This window comes from Pempheris klunzingeri, chromosome 21, assembly GCF_042242105.1.
Source record: "Pempheris klunzingeri isolate RE-2024b chromosome 21, fPemKlu1.hap1, whole genome shotgun sequence".
In the NCBI taxonomy this organism is placed as follows: domain Eukaryota; kingdom Metazoa; phylum Chordata; class Actinopteri; order Acropomatiformes; family Pempheridae; genus Pempheris; species Pempheris klunzingeri.
Window position 1 is genome coordinate 20,179,348 of NC_092032.1, and position 22,171 is coordinate 20,201,518.

General features: G+C 47.4%; 3 protein-coding genes across 3 annotated transcripts; all 3 read left to right on the forward strand.

The window, feature by feature from the left end:
* The first annotated feature begins 1,562 nt into the window (after nucleotides 1–1,562).
* On the forward strand, nucleotides 1,563–13,487 carry LOC139221449 (microtubule-associated protein futsch-like). Its single transcript, XM_070853371.1, has 13 exons — nucleotides 1,563–1,639; nucleotides 3,426–3,585; nucleotides 4,012–4,848; nucleotides 5,074–5,193; nucleotides 5,620–5,880; nucleotides 6,106–6,309; nucleotides 6,535–6,738; nucleotides 6,964–7,095; nucleotides 7,321–7,440; nucleotides 7,966–8,226; nucleotides 9,874–10,134; nucleotides 11,983–13,251; nucleotides 13,437–13,487. Exons 1-13 carry the CDS (start codon nucleotides 1,563–1,565, stop codon nucleotides 13,485–13,487), a joined length of 3,957 nt encoding a protein of 1,318 aa, XP_070709472.1.
* On the forward strand, nucleotides 13,465–14,936 carry LOC139221079 (NACHT, LRR and PYD domains-containing protein 1b allele 3-like). Its single transcript, XM_070852987.1, has one exon. The coding sequence runs from the start codon at nucleotides 13,525–13,527 to the stop codon at nucleotides 14,866–14,868; it is 1,344 nt and encodes a 447-aa protein (XP_070709088.1). The 5' UTR covers nucleotides 13,465–13,524; the 3' UTR covers nucleotides 14,869–14,936.
* Nucleotides 14,937–19,460: 4,524 nt separating this feature from the next.
* On the forward strand, nucleotides 19,461–21,265 carry LOC139221077 (NACHT, LRR and PYD domains-containing protein 1b allele 3-like). The gene has a single exon (XM_070852986.1). The coding sequence runs from the start codon at nucleotides 19,501–19,503 to the stop codon at nucleotides 20,842–20,844; it is 1,344 nt and encodes a 447-aa protein (XP_070709087.1). The 5' UTR covers nucleotides 19,461–19,500; the 3' UTR covers nucleotides 20,845–21,265.
* The last annotated feature ends 906 nt before the right edge of the window (nucleotides 21,266–22,171 follow it).

Genomic DNA, 22,171 nt, shown 5'->3' on the forward strand with positions numbered 1-22,171 from the left:
GAGCGACTCGACCCGGTTTTTCTGGTTTTCCACCAGGTGATAGTATAATAGGTGATATAGGTGACATATTAAGTGATAGGTGATATTTTAGTCTGGTACCAGGTACTATTTTAGTACCTCCTCGGCCGCAGTGTGGCCAACGCCTCAATAAGGAAAGTGACACCATCGCCTAATTTGCATAATGTACATTTTTATGTATTTGCAATGGATGCTGTAGGAGAGAGGAATGAGACAGAAAGTGAGTAAAAGACAAATCAACCGCAAATGAACTTGTTTTTTAAAATTTTTTTATTTTGCCATTGAAATAGGCCGTCACTTCTCAAAATACCTTCATGACTTAAATGGTTTCGTACCCCTAGACCGGCATGGACTGAGAGAACCCCCAAAGGAAAGAAGACTTGGTGTGGTGACCAGGAGGCCGACAGGTGTATCACCGCCATCACTTCAGCGTCGTCGGCACCACTTTGGCCCTTGAGCAAGGCCCTTAACCCCCCCCCCCAAGATTGCTCCCCGGGCGCCTTGTATGGCTGCCCTCTGTTCATATGCATGTGCATGAGTGTGTACATATGATGGGTTAAATACAGAGAACTAATTTCAATTTGTAAAGTGTGCTGTGAAGTATGCTGTACAAAAAAATTGACCATTAAAGGATTATTATTATTCTTATGTTTGTCTAGACCCACATTACATAAATCAATTTTGTCCTGTATTGTTAAATGTTAGAATATCAAATTTAATCAAATTTAATGTCCTTATCTGGGCTTGGGACGGATTAGTTTCTAACCTTATGCTCCATTTAGGAGCCTCCAACAAGTCACAATAAACATGAACATTTTTTAACTATGCGTCAAATGCAATGGTTAATTTCAGTGTGACAGTGAAGCAACATTTATATTTACATCCTTCTCTGTGAGCCAGGACGAGATCAGCGGCGGCTCTTCATAGTTCATCCATCCTCTGTCTCTGCTCTGACTGCAGTCACGTCAGAGTCTCCAAAACACCAGACCAGTTGTAAAGTCGCCAGTAGATCGATCCTAATAGGCTATCGATATTGATCGATACCAATGTAATGAGATTGAGATTTAAGTTTCACTTTCTTTTCTGCACGACTGCAGCAGTCTCCTCCTCACTTGTGTTTGATGTTGTACCGTTGACTTGGCGGCGCGAGGCACCCAAACCACGCCCACCACTACCATCCGGTCCAGCAGCAGCACACACGGCACAGAGAGGAAGAGGAGCTGTTTGGCTGTATTTTCAGGCCGAAAATGAAACAATGGCAAGTTGTACGATTTGTAAAAAGGCTGTAAGACACAACAAATTTGTACAAACATTTGAAAAATCATTCAAAAGAAAACGCAGAGTTACAGAAATGGAGAGAGGAGAAAAACAACATGTGCTATGAGCAATGAGAGAAAGGTAACAAAGTGATGTTAAACTGAGTCACACACACAATCTGGATTTACCTGGACGATGGCTACATGAGGGTATTACTGCTGTGGCAACAACTATCTCCAGAAATGATCAGAATCTGCTCTCGTCCTTCTATATTCCTGTCAGACGAGATGCTAGATGAAGAGTCGGGCAACAGGAAGAAGGCGGGATTACAAGAAGACTCAACTCGTCTGCAGCAGCTCGCTGGGTGAGTCTGAAATAAAACTGCTTGTGGGAATAATGTTAATAATGAGAATGACTGAGTTTATCCAGACTAATAACAGCTCTGACTCCTGGAGCATTGTGCAGATCAGTTATGTTTTATTTTCCATCTCATATTTAAGATGTTCTTTACAGCAACCAAAGGTTTCTAATTGAGGCTACAGACAAACTCAACAACTGTGCCGGTGGCTAAGAACAAGTCTCTGAGGGCATTTGTGATTTTAGATCTGTGTGGCTGATTCAATCATCATGAAAGGTTTCCAAAGTACCGATCAAGAGGGAGTTAATAAGGCTGTGGAGGATCCACTGGATCATCTTTAGTTGGCTCACTGGAGCACAGGAGGGGTTGATGTAGTTTTTAGATTTCTTTTCCACTTCTAACATCATTCAGCTCCACATACTGTGAACCAGAGCTTCATTCAGTGGAGTTTAGGTTCTTTGGCAGATGCTATTTGTACCTGTAAATAGCCAATGTGGCTGATTTTAACTTTTGTAATTGTATTTCAGGGTGTGAAGCCGGAGAAAGACAAAGGAGACAAATAAACGAGGGTTTGAACATATTAAGAAACTGTAAAAAAAAAAAGTCACAGAGGGCTGCACTGACTCTGACTGTGATGCTGCTGAACAGATGAGGAAGGAACAGAAAGAGAAGCGTCAGCCAGATGGAGAGCTCCGTCCAACATCCAAATCACCAGCAAGTCTGCCTCTTTAAACTTCGACAATGATGGTACACCAATCTCCAGACATCCCCCAGAGTTTCGAGGAAGTATCAGATCCCCTTGGTCCAGAGCACCAACTGTTTTTAGTCCTCCATGTCCACAGAGCAGGTCTGCAGTTCTGCAGGACTTAACTGTCTGCACTGAAGGAATCAGTGCAACAGATGCATCTGAGCAGCCTGACCGTGAGGAGGAGACACCTGTCTATGGTTCCTATAAAGTGGTGGAGGAAACAAGAGCAGAGAACCCAAAGGAGGAGGAGAAGGAGACACCTGTCTATGGTGCCTATAAAGTGGTGGAGGAAACAAGAGCAGAAAACATTAAGGAGGAGGAGAAGGAGACATCTGTCTATGGTTCCTATAAAGTGGTGGAGGAAACAAGAGCAGAAAATATGAAGGAGGAGGAGAAGGAGACACCTGTCTATGGTTCCTATAAAGTGGTGGAGGAAACAAGAGCAGAAAACATTAAGGAGGAGGAGAAGGAGACACCTGTCTATGGTTCCTATAAAGTGGTGGAGGAAACAAGAGCAGAAAATATGAAGGAGGAGGAGAAGGAGACACCTGTCTATGGTTCCTATAAAGTGGTGGAGGAAACAAGAGCAGAAAACATTAAGGAGGAGGAGAAGGAGACACCTGTCTATGGTTCCTATAAAGTGGTGGAGGAAACAAGAGCAGAAAATATGAAGGAGGAGGAGAAGGAGACACCATTCTATGGTGCCTATAAAGTGGTGGAGGAAACAAGAGCAGAAAACATTAAGGAGGAGGAGAAGGAGACATCTGTCTATGGTTCCTATAAAGTGGTGGAGGAAACAAGAGCAGAAAATATGAAGGAGGAGGAGGAGGACATTTACTGTGCTGTCCCTCCCTCTAAGGTGAGAAGGTATCACCCATTCAGTCATCATGTGACAATCGGATCAGCAACAAAGCCATCACACTCTATTGGCACTAGAAAAGATGAACTCAGTTTCATATCTGCAGTTGAAAGAGCAAAGAGAAAAGCACGACATTCTGTCATGGCTGACAGAATAAAAAGGAAAGCTCTGCCCTCTGCTCTCAGTCTCCAGTCTCCCTTCACATCAGTGCATGTTGCCTCCCAGCTGCTGTCTGAGCAGCCTGACCGTGAGGCAGGAGGTGATGATGATGATGTCCTGAAAACAAGAACAGAAAATATGAAGGAGGAGGTGGAGGACATTTACTGTGCTGTCCCTCCCTCTAAGGTAAGATGGTGTCACCCATTCAGTCATCGTGTGACAATCGGATCAACAACAAAGCCATCACTCTCTATTGGCACTAGAAAAGATCAACTCAGCCAAATCACCGGCAAGTTTGCCTCTTTAAACTTCGACGGTGATTGTACACCAATCTCCATGCATCCCCCAAAGTTTCGAAGAAGTATCAGATCCCCTTGGTATGGAGCCCCAACTGTTTTTAGTCTTCCATGTCCACAGAGCAGGTCTGCCTCTTCCGGAAGCCAAATCACCGGCAAGTCTGCCTCTTCCCGGAAACAAATCACCAGCAAGTCTGCCTCTTTAAACTTCGACGGTGATTGTACACCAATCTCCATGCATCCCCCAGAGTTTCGAAGAAGTATCAGATCCCCTTGGTATGGAGCCCCAACTGTTTTTAGTCCTCCATGTCCACAGAGCAGGTCTGCAGTTCTGCAGGACTTAACTGTCTGCACTGAAGGAATCAGAGCAACAGATGCATCTGAGCAGCCTGACCGTGAGAAGGAGACACCTGTCTATGGTTCCTATAAAGTGGTGGAGGAAACAAGAGCAGAGAACCCAAAGGAGGAGGAGAAGGAGACACCTGTCTATGGTGCCTATAAAGTGGTGGAGGAAACAAGAGCAGAAAACATTAAGGAGGAGGAGAAGGAGACATCTGTCTATGGTTCCTATAAAGTGGTGGAGGAAACAAGAGCAGAAAATATGAAGGAGGAGGAGAAGGAGACACCTGTCTATGGTTCCTATAAAGTGGTGGAGGAAACAAGAGCAGAAAACATTAAGGAGGAGGAGAAGGAGACACCTGTCTATGGTTCCTATAAAGTGGTGGAGGAAACAAGAGCAGAAAACATTAAGGAGGAGGAGAAGGAGACACCTGTCTATGGTTCCTATAAAGTGGTGGAGGAAACAAGAGCAGAAAATATGAAGGAGGAGGAGAAGGAGACACCTGTCTATGGTTCCTATAAAGTGGTGGAGGAAACAAGAGCAGAAAATATGAAGGAGGAGGAGAAGGAGACACCATTCTATGGTGCCTATAAAGTGGTGCAGGAAACAAGAGCAGAAAACATTAAGGAGGAGGAGAAGGAGACATCTGTCTATGGTTCCTATAAAGTGGTGGAGGAAACAAGAGCAGAAAATATGAAGGAGGAGGAGAAGGAGACATCTGTCTATGGTTCCTATAAAGTGGTGGAGGAAACAAGAGCAGAAAATATGAAGGAGGAGGAGGAGGACATTTACTGTGCTGTCCCTCCCTCTAAGGTGAGAAGGTATCACCCATTCAGTCATCATGTGACAATCGGATCAGCAACAAAGCCATCACACTCTATTGGCACTAGAAAAGATGAACTCAGTTTCATATCTGCAGTTGAAAGAGCAAAGAGAAAAGCACGACATTCTGTCATGGCTGACAGAATAAAAAGGAAAGCTCTGCCCTCTGCTCTCAGTCTCCAGTCTCCCTTCACATCAGTGCATGTTGCCTCCCAGCTGCTGTCTGAGCAGCCTGACCGTGAGGCAGGAGGTGATGATGATGATGTCCTGAAAACAAGAACAGAAAATATGAAGGAGGAGGTGGAGGACATTTACTGTGCTGTCCCTCCCTCTAAGGTAAGATGGTGTCACCCATTCAGTCATCGTGTGACAATCGGATCAACAACAAAGCCATCACTCTCTATTGGCACTAGAAAAGATCAACTCAGCCAAATCACCGGCAAGTTTGCCTCTTTAAACTTCGACGGTGATTGTACACCAATCTCCATGCATCCCCCAAAGTTTCGAAGAAGTATCAGATCCCCTTGGTATGGAGCCCCAACTGTTTTTAGTCTTCCATGTCCACAGAGCAGGTCTGCCTCTTCCGGAAGCCAAATCACCGGCAAGTCTGCCTCTTCCCGGAAACAAATCACCAGCAAGTCTGCCTCTTTAAACTTCGACGGTGATTGTACACCAATCTCCATGCATCCCCCAGAGTTTCGAAGAAGTATCAGATCCCCTTGGTATGGAGCCCCAACTGTTTTTAGTCCTCCATGTCCACAGAGCAGGTCTGCAGTTCTGCAGGACTTAACTGTCTGCACTGAAGGAATCAGAGCAACAGATGCATCTGAGCAGCCTGACCGTGAGAAGGAGACACCTGTCTATGGTTCCTATAAAGTGGTGGAGGAAACAAGAGCAGAGAACCCAAAGGAGGAGGAGAAGGAGACACCTGTCTATGGTTCCTATAAAGTGGTGGAGGAAACAAGAGCAGAAAATATGAAGGAGGAGGTGGAGGACATTTACTGTGCTGTCCCTCCCTCTAAGGTGAGAAGGTATCACCCATTCAGTCATCATGTGACAATCGGATCAGCAACAAAGCCATCACACTCTATTGGCACTTGGAAAAATGAACTCAGTTTCATATCTGCAGTTGAAAGAGCAAAGAGAAAAGCACCACATTCTGTCATGGCTGACAGAATAAAAAGGAAAGCTCTGCCCTCTGCTCTCAGTCTCCAGTCTCCCTTCACATCAGTGCATGTTGCCTCCCAGCTGCTGTCTGAGCAGCCTGACCGTGAGAAGGAGACACCTGTCTATGGTTCCTATAAAGTGGTGGAGGAAACAAGAGCAGAGAACCCAAAGGAGGAGGAGAAGGAGACACCTGTCTATGGTTCCTATAAAGTGGTGGAGGAAACAAGAGCAGAAAATATGAAGGAGGAGGTGGAGGACATTTACTGTGCTGTCCCTCCCTCTAAGGTGAGAAGGTATCACCCATTCAGTCATCATGTGACAATCGGATCAGCAACAAAGCCATCACACTCTATTGGCACTTGGAAAAATGAACTCAGTTTCATATCTGCAGTTGAAAGAGCAAAGAGAAAAGCACCACATTCTGTCATGGCTGACAGAATAAAAAGGAAAGCTCTGCCCTCTGCTCTCAGTCTCCAGTCTCCCTTCACATCAGTGCATGTTGCCTCCCAGCTGCTGTCTGAGCAGCCTGACCGTGAGAAGGAGACACCTGTCTATGGTTCCTATAAAGTGGTGGAGGAAACAAGAGCAGAGAACCCAAAGGAGGAGGAGAAGGAGACACCTGTCTATGGTTCCTATAAAGTGGTGGAGGAAACAAGAGCAGAAAATATGAAGGAGGAGGTGGAGGACATTTACTGTGCTGTCCCTCCCTCTAAGGTGAGAAGGTATCACCCATTCAGTCATCATGTGACAATCGGATCAGCAACAAAGCCATCACACTCTATTGGCACTTGGAAAAATGAACTCAGTTTCATATCTGCAGTTGAAAGAGCAAAGAGAAAAGCACCACATTCTGTCATGGCTGACAGAATAAAAAGGAAAGCTCTGCCCTCTGCTCTCAGTCTCCAGTCTCCCTTCACATCAGTGCATGTTGCCTCCCAGCTGCTGTCTGAGCAGCCTGACCGTGAGAAGGAGACACCTGTCTATGGTTCCTATAAAGTGGTGGAGGAAACAAGAGCAGAAAGTATGAAGGAGGAGGAGGAGGACATTTACTGTGCTGTCCCTCCCTCTAAGGTGAGATTGTGTCACCCATTCAGTCATCATGTGACAATCGGATCAACAACAGAGCCATCACACTCTATTGGCACTAGAAAAGATGAACTCAGTTTCATATCTGCAGTTGAAAGAGCAAAGAGAAAAGCACCACATTCTGTCATGGCTGACAGAATAAAAAGGAAAGCTCTGCCCTCTGCTCTCAGTCTCCAGTCTCCCTTCACATCAGTGCATGTTGCCTCCCAGCTGCTGTCTGAGCAGCCTGACCGTGAGGCAGGAGGTGATGATGATGATGTCCTGAAAACAAGAACAGAAAATATGAAGGAGGAGGTGGAGGACATTTACTGTGCTGTCCCTCCCTCTAAGGTAAGATGGTGTCACCCATTCAGTCATCGTGTGACAATCGGATCAACAACAAAGCCATCACTCTCTATTGGCACTAGAAAAGATGAACTCAGCCAAATCACCGGCAAGTCTGCCTCTTTAAACTTCGACGGTGATTGTACACCAATCTCCATGCATCCCCCAAAGTTTCGAAGAAGTATCAGATCCCCTTGGTATGGAGCCCCAACTGTTTTTAGTCTTCCATGTCCACAGAGCAGGTCTGCCTCTTCCGGAAGCCAAATCACCGGCAAGTCAGCCTCTTCCGGGAACCAAATCACCGGCAAGTCTGCCTCTTTCCGGAAACAAATCACCAGAAAGCCTAACTCTTCCGGAAGCCAAATCACCGGCAAGTCTGCCTCTTCCAGAAGCCAAATTACCAGCAAGTCTGCCTCTTTAAACTTCGACGGTGATTGTACACCAATCTCCATGCATCCCCCAAAGTTTCGAAGAAGTATCAGATCCCCTTGGTATGGAGCCCCAACTGTTTTTAGTCCTCCATGTCCACAGAGCAGGTCTGCAGTTCTGCAGGACTCAACTGTCTGCACTGAAGGAATCAGAGCAACAGATGCATCTGAGCAGCCTGACCGTGAGAAGGAGACACCTGTCTATGGTTCCTATAAAGTGGTGGAGGAAGCAAGAGCAGAAAACATTAAGGAGGAGGAGAAGGAGACACCTGTCTATGGTTCCTGTAAAGTGGTGGAGGAAACAAGAGCAGAAAGTATGAAGGAGGAGGAGGAGGACATTTACTGTGCTGTCCCTCCCTCTAAGGTGAGATGGTGTCACCCATTCAGTCATCATGTGACAATCGGATCAACAACAGAGCCATCACACTCTATTGGCACTAGAAAAGATGAACTCAGCCAAATCACCGGCAAGTCTGCCTCTTCCGGAAGCCAAATCACCGGCAAGTTTACCTCTCCGGGAAGCCAAATCACCGGCAAGTCTGCCTCTTCCAGAAGCCAAATCACCGGCAAGTCAGCCTCTTCCGGGAAACAAATCACCAGAAAGCCTGACTCTTCCAGAAGCCAAATCACCAGCAAGTCTGCCTCTTCCGGGAAACAAATCACCGGAAAGCCTGACTCTTCCAGAAGCCAAATCACCGGCAAGTCTGCCTCTTCCAGAAGCCAAATCACCAGCAAGTCAGCCTCTTCCGGGAACCAAATCACCGGCAAGTCTGCCTCTTCCCAAAGTCAAATCACCGGCAAGTCTGCCTCTTCCGGGAACCAAATCACCGGCAAGTCTGCCTCTTCCAGGAGCCAAATCACCAGCAAGTCTGCCTGTCCCGGAAGCCAAATCACCGGCAAGTCTGCCTCTTCCGGGAGCCAAATCACCGGCAAGTCTGCCTCTTCCGGAAGCCAAATCACCAGCAAGTCTGCCTCTTCCGGAAGCCAAGTTACTGGCAAATCTGCCTCTTTATACTTCGACTGTGATGGTACACCAATCTCCATACATCCCCTAGAGTTTCTAGGAAGTATCAGATCCCCTTGGTATGGAGCCCCAACTGTTTTTAGTCCTCCATGTCCACAGAGCAGGTCTGCCTCTTCCGGGAGCCAAATCACCGGCAAGTTTACCTCTCAGGGAAGCCAAATCACCGGCAAGTCAGCCTCTTCCGGGAAACAAATCACCAGAAAGCCTGACTCTTCCAGAAGCCAAATCACCGGCAAATCTGCCTCTTCCGGGAAACAAATCACCAGAAAGCCTGACTCTTCCAGAAGCCAAATCACCAGCAAATCTGCCTCTTTCGGAAGCCAAATCACCAGCAAGTCAGCCTCTTCCGGGAACCAAATCACCGGCAAGTCTGCCTCTTCCCGAATTCAAATCACCGGCAAGTCTGCCTCTTCCGGGAACCAAATCACCGGCAAGTCTGCCTCTTCCAGGAGCCAAATCACCAGCAAGTCTGCCTGTCCCGGAAGCCAAATCACCGGCAAGTCTGCCTCTTCCGGAAGCCAAATCACCGGCAAGTCTGCCTCTTCCGGAAGTCAAATCACCGGCAAGTCAGCCTCTTCTGGGAAACAAATCACCAGAAAGCCTGCCTCTTCCGGAAGCCAAATCACCGGCAAGTCTGCCTCTTCCGGAAGCCAAATCACCAGCAAGTCAGCCTCTTCCGGGAACCAAATCACCGGCAAGTCTGCCTCTTCCGGAAGCCAAATCACCAGCAAGTCTGCCTCTTCCGGAAGCCAAATCACCGGCAAGTCTGCCTCTTCCGGAAGCCAAATCACCAGCAAGTCTGCCTCTTCCGGAAGCCAAATCACCGGCAAGTCTGCCTCTTCCGGAAGTCAAATTACCGGCAAGTCTGCCTCTTTAAACTTCGACGGTGATTGTACACCAATCTCCATGCATCCCCCAAAGTTTCGAAGAAGTATCAGATCCCCTTGGTATGGAGCCCCAACTGTTTTTAGTCCTCCATGTCCACAGAGCAGGTCTGCAGTTCTGCAGGACTCAACTGTCTGCACTGAAGGAATCAGAGCAACAGATGCATCTGAGCAGCCTGACCGTGAGAAGGAGACACCTGTCTATGGTTCCTATAAAGTGGTGGAGGAAGCAAGAGCAGAAAACATTAAGGAGGAGGAGAAGGAGACACCTGTCTATGGTTCCTGTAAAGTGGTGGAGGAAACAAGAGCAGAAAGTATGAAGGAGGAGGAGGAGGACATTTACTGTGCTGTCCCTCCCTCTAAGGTGAGATGGTGTCACCCATTCAGTCATCATGTGACAATCGGATCAACAACAGAGCCATCACACTCTATTGGCACTAGAAAAGATGAACTCAGCCAAATCACCGGCAAGTCTGCCTCTTCCGGAAGCCAAATCACCGGCAAGTTTACCTCTCCGGGAAGCCAAATCACCGGCAAGTCTGCCTCTTCCAGAAGCCAAATCACCGGCAAGTCAGCCTCTTCCGGGAAACAAATCACCAGAAAGCCTGACTCTTCCAGAAGCCAAATCACCAGCAAGTCTGCCTCTTCCGGGAAACAAATCACCGGAAAGCCTGACTCTTCCAGAAGCCAAATCACCGGCAAGTCTGCCTCTTCCAGAAGCCAAATCACCAGCAAGTCAGCCTCTTCCGGGAACCAAATCACCGGCAAGTCTGCCTCTTCCCAAAGTCAAATCACCGGCAAGTCTGCCTCTTCCGGGAACCAAATCACCGGCAAGTCTGCCTCTTCCAGGAGCCAAATCACCAGCAAGTCTGCCTGTCCCGGAAGCCAAATCACCGGCAAGTCTGCCTCTTCCGGGAGCCAAATCACCGGCAAGTCTGCCTCTTCCGGAAGCCAAATCACCAGCAAGTCTGCCTCTTCCGGAAGCCAAGTTACTGGCAAATCTGCCTCTTTATACTTCGACTGTGATGGTACACCAATCTCCATACATCCCCTAGAGTTTCTAGGAAGTATCAGATCCCCTTGGTATGGAGCCCCAACTGTTTTTAGTCCTCCATGTCCACAGAGCAGGTCTGCCTCTTCCGGGAGCCAAATCACCGGCAAGTTTACCTCTCAGGGAAGCCAAATCACCGGCAAGTCAGCCTCTTCCGGGAAACAAATCACCAGAAAGCCTGACTCTTCCAGAAGCCAAATCACCGGCAAATCTGCCTCTTCCGGGAAACAAATCACCAGAAAGCCTGACTCTTCCAGAAGCCAAATCACCAGCAAATCTGCCTCTTTCGGAAGCCAAATCACCAGCAAGTCAGCCTCTTCCGGGAACCAAATCACCGGCAAGTCTGCCTCTTCCCGAATTCAAATCACCGGCAAGTCTGCCTCTTCCGGGAACCAAATCACCGGCAAGTCTGCCTCTTCCAGGAGCCAAATCACCAGCAAGTCTGCCTGTCCCGGAAGCCAAATCACCGGCAAGTCTGCCTCTTCCGGAAGCCAAATCACCGGCAAGTCTGCCTCTTCCGGAAGTCAAATCACCGGCAAGTCAGCCTCTTCTGGGAAACAAATCACCAGAAAGCCTGCCTCTTCCGGAAGCCAAATCACCGGCAAGTCTGCCTCTTCCGGAAGCCAAATCACCAGCAAGTCAGCCTCTTCCGGGAACCAAATCACCGGCAAGTCTGCCTCTTCCGGAAGCCAAATCACCAGCAAGTCTGCCTCTTCCGGAAGCCAAATCACCGGCAAGTCTGCCTCTTCCGGAAGCCAAATCACCAGCAAGTCTGCCTCTTCCGGAAGCCAAATCACCGGCAAGTCTGCCTCTTCCGGAAGTCAAATTACCGGCAAGTCAGCCTCTTCCGGGAAACAAATCACCGGCAAGTCTGCCTCTTCCAGAAGCCAAATCACCGGCAAGTCTGCCTCTTCCGGAAGCCAAGTTACCGGCAAGTCTGCCTCTTTATACTTCGACTGTGATGGTACACCAATCTCCATACATCCCCTAGAGATTCTAGGAAGTATCAGATCCCCTTGGTATGGAGCCCCAACTGTTTTTAGTCCTCCATGTCCACAGAGCAAGTCTGCCTCTTCCGGAAGCCAAATCACCGGCAAGTCAGCCTCTTCCGGAAGCCAAATCACCGGCAAGTCAACTGTTTTTAGTCCTCCATGTCCACAGAGCAGGTCTGCAGTTCTGCAGGACTTAACTGTCTGCACTGAAGGAATCAGAGCAACAGATGCATCTGAGCAGGCTGACCGTGAGAAGGAGACACCTGTCTATGGTGCCTATAAAGTGGTGGAGGAAACAAGAGCAGAAAACATTAAGGAGGAGGAGAAGGAGACACCTGTCTATGGTTCCTATAAAGTGGTGGAGGAAACAAGAGCAGAGAACCCAAAGGAGGAGGAGAAGGAGACACCTGTCTATGGTTCCTATAAAGTGGTGGAGGAAACAAGAGCAGAGAACCCGAAGGAGGAGGAGAAGGAGACACCTGTCTATGGTTCCTATAAAGTGGTGGAGGAAACAAGAGCAGAGAACCCGAAGGAGGAGGAGAAGGAGACACCTGTCTATGGTTCCTATAAAGTGGTGGAGGAAACAAGAGCAGAAAACATTAAGGAGGAGGAGAAGGAGACACCTGTCTATGGTTCCTGTAAAGTGGTAGAGGAAACAAGAGCAGAAAACATTAAGGAGGAGGAGAAGGAGACATCTGTCTATGGTTCCTATAAAGTGGTGGAGGAAACAAGAGCAGAAAACATTAAGGAGGAGGAGAAGGAGACACCTGTCTATGGTTCCTATAAAGTGGTGGAGGAAACAAGAGCAGAAAACATTAAGGAGGAGGAGAAGGAGACACCTGTCTATGGTTCCTATAAAGTGGTGGAGGAAACAAGAGCAGAGAACCCGAAGGAGGAGGAGAAGGAGACACCTGTCTATGGTTCCTATAAAGTGGTGGAGGAAACAAGAGCAGAAAACATTAAGGAGGAGGAGAAGGAGACACCTGTCTATGGTTCCTGTAAAGTGGTGGAGGAAACAAGAGCAGAAAACATTAAGGAGGAGGAGAAGGAGACATCTGTCTATGGTTCCTGTAAAGTGGTGGAGGAAACAAGAGCAGAAAACATTAAGGAGGAGGAGAAGGAGACACCTGTCTATGGTGCCTATAAAGTGGTGGAGGAAACAAGAGCAGAAAACATTAAGGAGGAGGAGAAGGAGACATCTGTCTATGGTTCCTGTAAAGTGGTGGAGGAAACAAGAGCAGAAAACATTAAGGAGGAGGAGAAGGAGACATCTGTCTATGGTTCCTATAAAGTGGTGGAGGAAACAAGAGCAGAAAACATTAAGGAGGAGGAGAAGGAGACATCTGTCTATGGTGCCTATAAAGTGGTGGAGGAAACAAGAGCAGAAAATATGAAGGAGGAGGTGGAGGACATTTACTGTGCTGTCCCTCCCTCTAAGGTGAGAAGGTATCACCCATTCAGTCATCATGTGACAATCGGATCAGCAACAAAGCCATCACACTCTATTGGCACTAGAAAAGATGAACTCAGTTTCATATCTGCAGTTGAAAGAGCAAAGAGAAAAGCACCACATTCTGTCATGGCTGACAGAATAAAAAGGAAAGCTCTGCCCTCTGCTCTCAGTCTCCAGTCTCCCTCCACATCAGTGCACTTTGTCTCCCAGCTGCTGTCTGAGCAGCCTGACCGTGAGGCAGGACGTGATGTTGTCCCCATGGAAGTGGAGCCACCTGTTACAGCTGTGAACTACTCGGCCACAAACACCCTGCCGGCCCGTCCCGGCCCCCCGAGCTCCCCCTCAGGTCCCGGTTGGGCTGGAAGAGGCTCCGGCCGTTTGCCTCGTTCTCACAGCCTGCCCTCGCTGAGTCACATCCCCTCTGCGGAGAACAAGAGCTTCACTCGAGCAAACAGCTCACCTGACGTGCTGTTAGAAAGCAACTTTGAGGAGTTCACCCCCGATATCAGCGCTGATGAAGAGGAGGAAGCCTACAGGTTCCAGTGCTGCCGCCCAGGCCTGTACCAGTGCAGCGTGACCGGCCTGCTGTTCCACATGGAGGCAGAGGGGGACGTGGTCTACAGGACCGTCCCTTGGAGCAGGAGGCTGCTGGCCCAACATCACAAGCAGCCTGCAGGACCCCTGTTTGACATCACATGTGAGCAGCGCTCTGTGTGTCAGCTTCACCTCCCACACTGTGAGATCCGCTCCACGGGGGGATGGCGCTTCTTGTCCGTCGCTCACGAGCACGATGACGGCGTGGAGTTCATCGGCCCTCATAAGATCACAGACACTCACGTGGTTATAAACGTCACAGGGTTTTCTGCTTTCGGTAACGTCAAGGACGAAGACTGCCCACCCGATCCGGTCCGAGCGCTGGTCCTGCTGTTCTACAGGCCCCCGGCCGATCCTGATCCAGAGTCCCTGCTCAATGTGTTGATGCTGCCGAGGAACGTGGTGCTCCGGGACGTGCTGCGCACCAGGAGGAAGCTGGTTGGAGATGAGGTCTACATAGAGACGTCCCCACACTGCAAGCTGCACCCAAAGCAGGAATACACACTGACCGCTGGTCCTGGAGACGACTCCGTCCTAGTGCAGCCAGCAGAGGCAGAATTTGACTCTGACAACTATGACAACTACTTCCCTTCATTCCAGGTGAGCTGGGAAACAGTCATGAAGCACATGAGACTGTTTCTGAGAGACACCAGCAGCTCCAGCAGTGTCTGGGAGAGACGAGTCCGCCTCTCGTCCGCTGGAGTAAAAAGGTCCTTCGGGCCGAGCGCTCTGAATCTGCCTCCAGACGAGAGGCTGATGGAGGTACGGAGCAGCTTCATCCATGGGATATCGGGACCTGTCCTCAAAAGTCTGCTGGACAAACTGTTTGAGAAAACGGTGCTGGCCGAGCCTGAGAGGGAGTCAGCGGACGAGTTCCCAAACCTGAGAGACAAAGCTCGTTTTGTCTTCGACACGGTGAGGAAGAAAGGAGGAGCTGCTAGTTCACAGATGATTGAGTTCCTGTGTGAGGTCGACCCCTTCCTCTGTGAACACCTCGGCCTCCTCTGAACATCAGGACATGATCACAGCGTCTCTGTGCTCTCTGCTGATTCCACACTGATCCTGTCAGACTGTGATTTGAATCCTGTCAGCACTGATACACAAGTTATCAAAAGGTTCCTGTGCAGATTTAGAGGATGACAAACATTTGGGTTTTAGAAGCAGTTCGAGATCTTGCAATGATCTTGCTCTGAATTGATTTTTTAACAATATTGTTTTTCTTCATTTTATTGTTGGACAGTTTTAAGAAGCAGTCTCAGAATTATTATTATAACAATTTAGAGTTACCAATTAACCTGAGCATGTTTTTGGATTGTGGGAGGAAGCTGGAGTACCCAGAGAGAACCCATGCTAGCATGGGGAGAACATGCAAACTCCACACAGAAAGACCCCGAACAAGAGCAACATTCACAACAGGTTTGATCCCTGAATCCACCAATACATTTCTTGGTTCAGTCAGAATTGGTATTTAAACAGTCCTCCTCATCCTGCTGTTCACATTCTGACATCATGAGACCAAGACAACACCTAAAATAGTACACAGTACACAATAAAATAAATAAAGGACAAGGGATATTGCGCTACTACAGTGTATTCTATAAGTCTTATGGCGGTTGGTTAAAAACTGTTTTGCCCCTCAGGCTGTGGTACCGTCTACCTGATGGCAGGAGGGAAAACAGTTTACCTTCCTGGATGTTTTGAGTAGGAGGCTTTTGTGAATGCATAAATGGAAAACATCACTGTTCAAACATGTCTAGTAAACTTTCTGATCTTCATCTACATGCTGTGTTTTGACTCTGAAGTCCAAACTGGTGCCTTCAGGTACTTCATCACCAGCGTCAGGCTCGGCCAAGCAGCGAACTGAACTATATCTGGTGAAATATCTCCATCTGTTGGACATGTGATGCTCCTGAGGTGTTCACCTCTCAAGGAAAAGGATGCTGCACTGCTTCAAGCTTCTGCAATTCATTCTCTCTTTTTGTTTCTTTAAGGAAAATCCAGCAGGCAAAAACTGTAGAGAAAGTAAAGTGTGCATTGGGGAGCTGTTATATTCAGTAGCATCATTAGTGGATATTAAATAAAGTAAAAAAAAAACACATGCATACATCAGCAGAGGTCAGAATCAGCCACAGACAACAGTTCACTGAACACGGCAGCTGTTGGTTTTAAGAGCTTTAATTGCAGTAAAATTGTTTCTGGACTCCACTGCTTTATTCCAGAAGATCTGACAGATAACCCGGAGATCTGATGTGTAAAAAGATGCAGAATGTAACTTACCTGTAGTTCCTGAGCAACTCTATCGCCCTGACAGGATAATTAATAATGATCAATAATCACTGAAGTGCCTGTTCTGAATGTGGAGATGCACGTATTGTTCCTGCTGCTGTGTGATGCTGACGGGTATTTTATAATTAATATGTGTAAACATATATGTGTACAGCTGTCAAAGACTATTTTTGAAAGGATGCCAGGCGGGGGAAGTGTTCAGACTGTTAAATAATTAAATAATTACTAATACCACACTGTGAAAATACTGCAGAAGTCCTGCAATGAAGATCTTGCTTGAGTTAAATCATGTGAGTGTAAACAGGAAGATGTAGTTTAAGCACTGAAAGTAAAAGTACTCCTTTCAATGATGAAAGCATTGTCTCCATTTCATTTTCTGCTTCATACACTAATAGAGGTAGAAAGCAGCATAAATGGAAAAGCCTCAAGTAAAGTACAAGTACCTCAAATTTACACTTCAGTATAGTACGTGAATAAATGTGAATGAATATCCATATGGTGTTTTTCCACTTGTACCTACTCGGAGCGACTCGACCCGGTTTTTCTGGTTTTGCATGATGTAAAATGTTATGTATTTGTAATGGACGCTGTAGGAGAGAGGAATGACGTCGTGGGAGAGACAGAAAGTGAGTAAAAGACAAATCAACCGCAAATGAACTTTTTTAATTTTTTTATTTTGCCATTGAAATAGACCGTCACTTCTCAAAATACCTTCATGACTTAAATGGTTTGTCTAGACCCACATTACATAAATCAATTTTGTCCTGTATTGTTAAATGTTAGAATATATATTATATATATATAATAAAATATAATAATACCAATGTAATGAGATTGAGATTTAAGTGTCACTTTCTTTTCTGCACGACTGCAGCAGTCTCCTCCTCACTTGTGTTTGATGTTGTACCGTTGACTTGGCGGCGCCAGGCACCCAAACCACGCTCACCACTACCATCCCGTCCAGCAGCAGCACACACGGCACAGAGAGGAAGAGGAGCTGTTTGGCTGTATTTTCAGGCCGAAAATGAAACAACGGCAAGTTGTACGATTTGTAAAAAGGCTGTAAGATACAACAAATTTGTACAAACATATGAAAAATCATTCAAAAGAAGTTTCAGAAATGGAGAGAGGAGAAAAACAACATGTGCTATGAGCAATGAGAGAAAGGTAACAAAGTGATGTTAAACTGAGTCACACACACAATCTGGATTTACCTGGACGATGGCTACATGAGGGTATTACTGCTGTGGCAACAACTATCTCCAGAAATGATCAGAATCTGCTCTCGTCCTTCTATATTCCTGTCAGACGAGATGCTAGATGAAGAGTCGGGCAACAGGAAGAAGGCCGGATTACAAGAAGACTCAACTCGTCTGGAGCAGCTCGCTGGGTGAGTCTGAAATAAAACTGCTTGTGGGAATTTCTAAATATTTGCACAAAACCTGAACAGGAACTCTGGTTTTATTCCATTATTTTTTATTGTTATTTATGTTATTTTAGTGTGTGTTTGTTTGTGTGTTAACAATGAAACCTTTAAGGTCTGTCATACGACTGTTGTCCATTAATGACTGGGGTGGTGTGTGCGCGCGGAGGGGTGGTGGCGCCAAACCATAATCTCACCTAGGGCACCAAAATGGCTACAGCCGGCTCTGCGTTGCGTACATGTGGTTGTGATAATCCACGTAATAGGAAGAGGCGGGATGAGTCTTCTTGTAAAAATTCCATTTTCAACACTCAACTCGTCTGCAGCAGCTCGCTGGGTGAGTCTGAAATAAAACTGCTTGTGGGAATAATGTTAATAATGAGAATGACTGAGTTTATCCAGACTAATAACAGCTCTGACTCCTGGAGCACTGTGCAGATCAGTTATGTTTTATTTTCCATCTCATATCTAAGATGTTCTTTACAGCAACCAAAGGTTTCTAATGGAGGCCACAGACAAACTCAACAACTGTGCCGGTGGCTAAGAACAAATCTCTGAGGGCATTTGTGATTTTAGATCTGTGTGGCTGATTCAATCGTCATGAAAGGTTTTCAAAGTACTGATCAAGAGGGAGTTAATAAGGCTGTGGAGGATCCACTGGATCATCTTTAGTTGGCTCACTGGAGCACAGGAGGGGTTGATGTAGTTTTTAGATTTCTTTTCCACTTCTAACATCATTCAGCTCCACATACTGTGAACCAGAGCTTCATTCAGTGGAGTTTAGGTTCTTTGGCAGATGCTATTTGTACCTGTAAATAGCCAATGTGGCTGATTTTAACTTTTGTAATTGTATTTCAGGGTGTGAAGCTGGAGAAAGACAAAGGAGACAAATAAACGAGGGTTTGAACATATTCAGAAACTCTGTGCAACGTAAAAAAAGTGAAGTGAAGTTTGTAATAGTCCAACAAACACAGAGGTGAGTCACAGAGGGCTGCACTGACTCTGACTGTGACGCTGCTGAACAGAGCAAAATGGCATCAGATGAGGAAGACGAAGGAACAGAAAGAGAAGCGTCATGTTTCAGCAGGGCAGCCAGATGGATCAGGAGAGCTCTGTCCAGGATCCACATCGGCAGAAGGTCTTCCTCTTCCAGGAGCCACATCGGCAGAAGGTCTTCCTCTTCCAGGATCCACATCGGCAGAAGGTCTTCCTCTTCCAGGATCCACATCGGCAGAAGGTCTTCCTCTTCCAGGATCCACATCGGCAGCAGGTCTTCCTCTTCCAGGATCCACATCGACAGCAGGTCTTCCTCTTCCAGGATCCACATCGGCAGCAGGTCTTCCTCTTCCAGGATCCACATCGGCAGCAGGTCTTCCTCTTCCAGGAGCCACATCACTGACGAGGCTGTCTATTCCAACTTGATCCTTGGTCATAATCGTATGAGCAACGACTGCTATTACTATTTACCTTCCGAAAAGCCCTCCCCTATATATACACTAACCTGCTTACATCACCCAGTGAGTCTAAGTAAAAGTATCAGTTCTCTAAGTAGCTCCATTAACAGTTCACCCATCTTCGCTCGGTCCAGAGCCCCACCTGTTTTTAGTCCTCCGTGTCCACAGAACAGGTCTGCAGTCCTGCAGGACTCAACTGTCTGCACTGAAGGAAGTGGAGCATCAGATGCATCTGAGCAGCCTGAAAGTGAGGCAGAAAGTGAAGATGATGATGTCCTGAAAGAAAACATAAAGGAGGAGGAGGAGTATGACGACATAGAGTATTTGGAAGATGACAGAAAACTAGGAGAGCTTTCATATCATTTATCTGTCCCTTGTGCTGGCCTCCTCCCTACGATGAGAGGAAGCACTGCAGGAAGCGGAGCAACAGATGCATCTGAGCAGCCTGACCGTGAGGCAGGAGGTGATGTTGTCCCCATGGAAGTGGAGCCACCTGTTACAGCTGTGAACTACTCGGCCACAAACACCCTGCCGGCCCGTCCCGGCCCCCCGAGCTCCCCCTCAGGTCCCGGTTGGGCTGGAAGAGGCTCCGGCCGTTTGCCTCGTTCTCACAGCCTGCCCTCGCTGAGTCACATCCCCTCTGCGGAGAACAAGAGCTTCACTCGAGCAAACAGCTCACCTGACGTGCTGTTAGAAAGCAGCTTTGAGGAGTTCACCCCCGATATCAGCGCTGATGAAGAGGAGGAAGCCTACAGGTTCCAGTGCTGCCGCCCAGGCCTGTACCAGTGCAGTGTGACCGGCCTGCTGTTCCACATGGAGGCAGAGGGGGACGTGGTCTACAGGACCGTCCCTTGGAGCAGGAGGCTGCTGGCCCAACATCACAAGCAGCCTGCAGGACCCCTGTTTGACATCACATGTGAGCAGCGCTCTGTGTGTCAGCTTCACCTCCCACACTGTGAGATCCGCTCCACGGGGGGATGGCGCTTCTTGTCCGTCGCTCACGAGCACGATGACGGCGTGGAGTTCATCGGCCCTCATAAGATCACAGACACTCACGTGGTTATAAACGTCACAGGGTTTTCTGCTTTCGGTAACGTCAAGGACGAAGACTGCCCACCCGATCCGGTCCGAGCGCTGGTCCTGCTGTTCTACAGGCCCCCGGCCGATCCTGATCCAGAGTCCCTGCTCAATGTGTTGATGCTGCCGAGGAACGTGGTGCTCCGGGACGTGCTGCGCACCAGGAGGAAGCTGGTTGGAGATGAGGTCTACATAGAGACGTCCCCACACTGCAAGCTGCACCCAAAGCAGGAATACACACTGACCGCTGGTCCTGGAGACGACTCCGTCCTAGTGCAGCCAGCAGAGGCAGAATTTGACTCTGACAACTATGACAACTACTTCCCTTCATTCCAGGTGAGCTGGGAAACAGTCATGAAGCACATGAGACTGTTTCTGAGAGACACCAGCAGCTCCAGCAGTGTCTGGGAGAGACGAGTCCGCCTCTCGTCCGCTGGAGTAAAAAGGTCCTGCGGGCCGAGCGCTCTGAATCTGCCTCCAGACGAGAGGCTGATGGAGGTACGGAGCAGCTTCATCCATGGGATATCGGGACCTGTCCTCAAAAGTCTGCTGGACAAACTGTTTGAGAAAACGGTGCTGGCCGAGCCTGAGAGGGAGTCAGCGGACGAGTTCCCAAACCTGAGAGACAAAGCTCGTTTTGTCTTCGACACGGTGAGGAAGAAAGGAGGAGCTGCTAGTTCACAGATGATTGAGTTCCTGTGTGAGGTCGACCCCTTCCTCTGTGAACACCTCGGCCTCCTCTGAACATCAGGACATGAACACAGCGTCTCTGTGCTCTCTGCTGATTCCACACTGATCCTGTCAGACTGTGATTTGAATCCTGTCAGCACTGATACACAAGTTATCAAAAGGTTCCTGTGCAGATTTAGAGGATGACAAACATTTGGGTTTTAGAAGCAGTTCGAGATCTTGCAATGATCTTGCTCTGAATTGATTTTTTAACAATATTGTTTTTCTTCATTTTATTGTTGGACAGTTTTAAGAAGCAGTCTCAGAATTATTATTATAACAATTTAGAGTTACCAATTAACCTGAGCATGTTTTTGGATTGTGGGAGGAAGCTGGAGTACCCAGAGAGAACCCATGCTAGCATGGGGAGAACATGCAAACTCCACACAGAAAGACCCCGAGCAAGAGCAACATTCACAACAGGTTTGATCCCTGAATCGACCAATACATTTCCTGGTTCAGTCAGAATTGGTATTTAAACAGTCCTCCTCATCATGCTGTTCACATTCTGACATCATGAGACCAAGACAACACCTAAAATAGTACACAGTACACAATAAAATAAATAAAGGACAAGGGATATTGCACTACTACAGTGTATTCTATAAGTCTTATGGCGGTTGGTTAAAAACTGTTTTGCCCCTCAGGCTGTGGTACCGTCTACCTGAGGGCACCAGGTGATAGTATAATAGGTGATATAGGTGACATATTAAGTGATAGGTGATATTTTAGTCTGGTACCAGGTACTATTTTAGTACCTCCTCGGCCGCAGTGTGGCCAACGCCTCAATAAGGAAAGTGACACTATCGCCTAATTTGCATAATGTAATTTTTATGTATTTGCAATGGATGCTGTAGGAGAGAGGAATGAGACAGAAAGTGAGTAAAAGACAAATCAACCGCAAATGAACTTGTTTTTTAAAATTTTTTTATTTTGCCATTGAAATAGGCCGTCACTTCTCAAAATACCTTCATGACTTAAATGGTTTCGTACCCCTAGACCGGCATGGACTGAGAGAACCCCCAAAGGAAAGAAGACTTGGTGTGGTGACCAGGAGGCCGACAGGTGTATCACCGCCATCACTTCAGCGTCGTCGGCACCACTTTGGCCCTTGAGCAAGGCCCTTAACCCCCCCCCCCAAGATTGCTCCCCGGGCGCCTTGTATGGCTGCCCTCTGTTCATATGCATGTGCATGAGTGTGTACATATGATGGGTTAAATACAGAGAACTAATTTCAATTTGTAAAGTGTGCTGTGAAGTATGCTGTACAAAAAAATTGACCATTAAAGGATTATTATTATTCTTATGTTTGTCTAGACCCACATTACATAAATCAATTTTG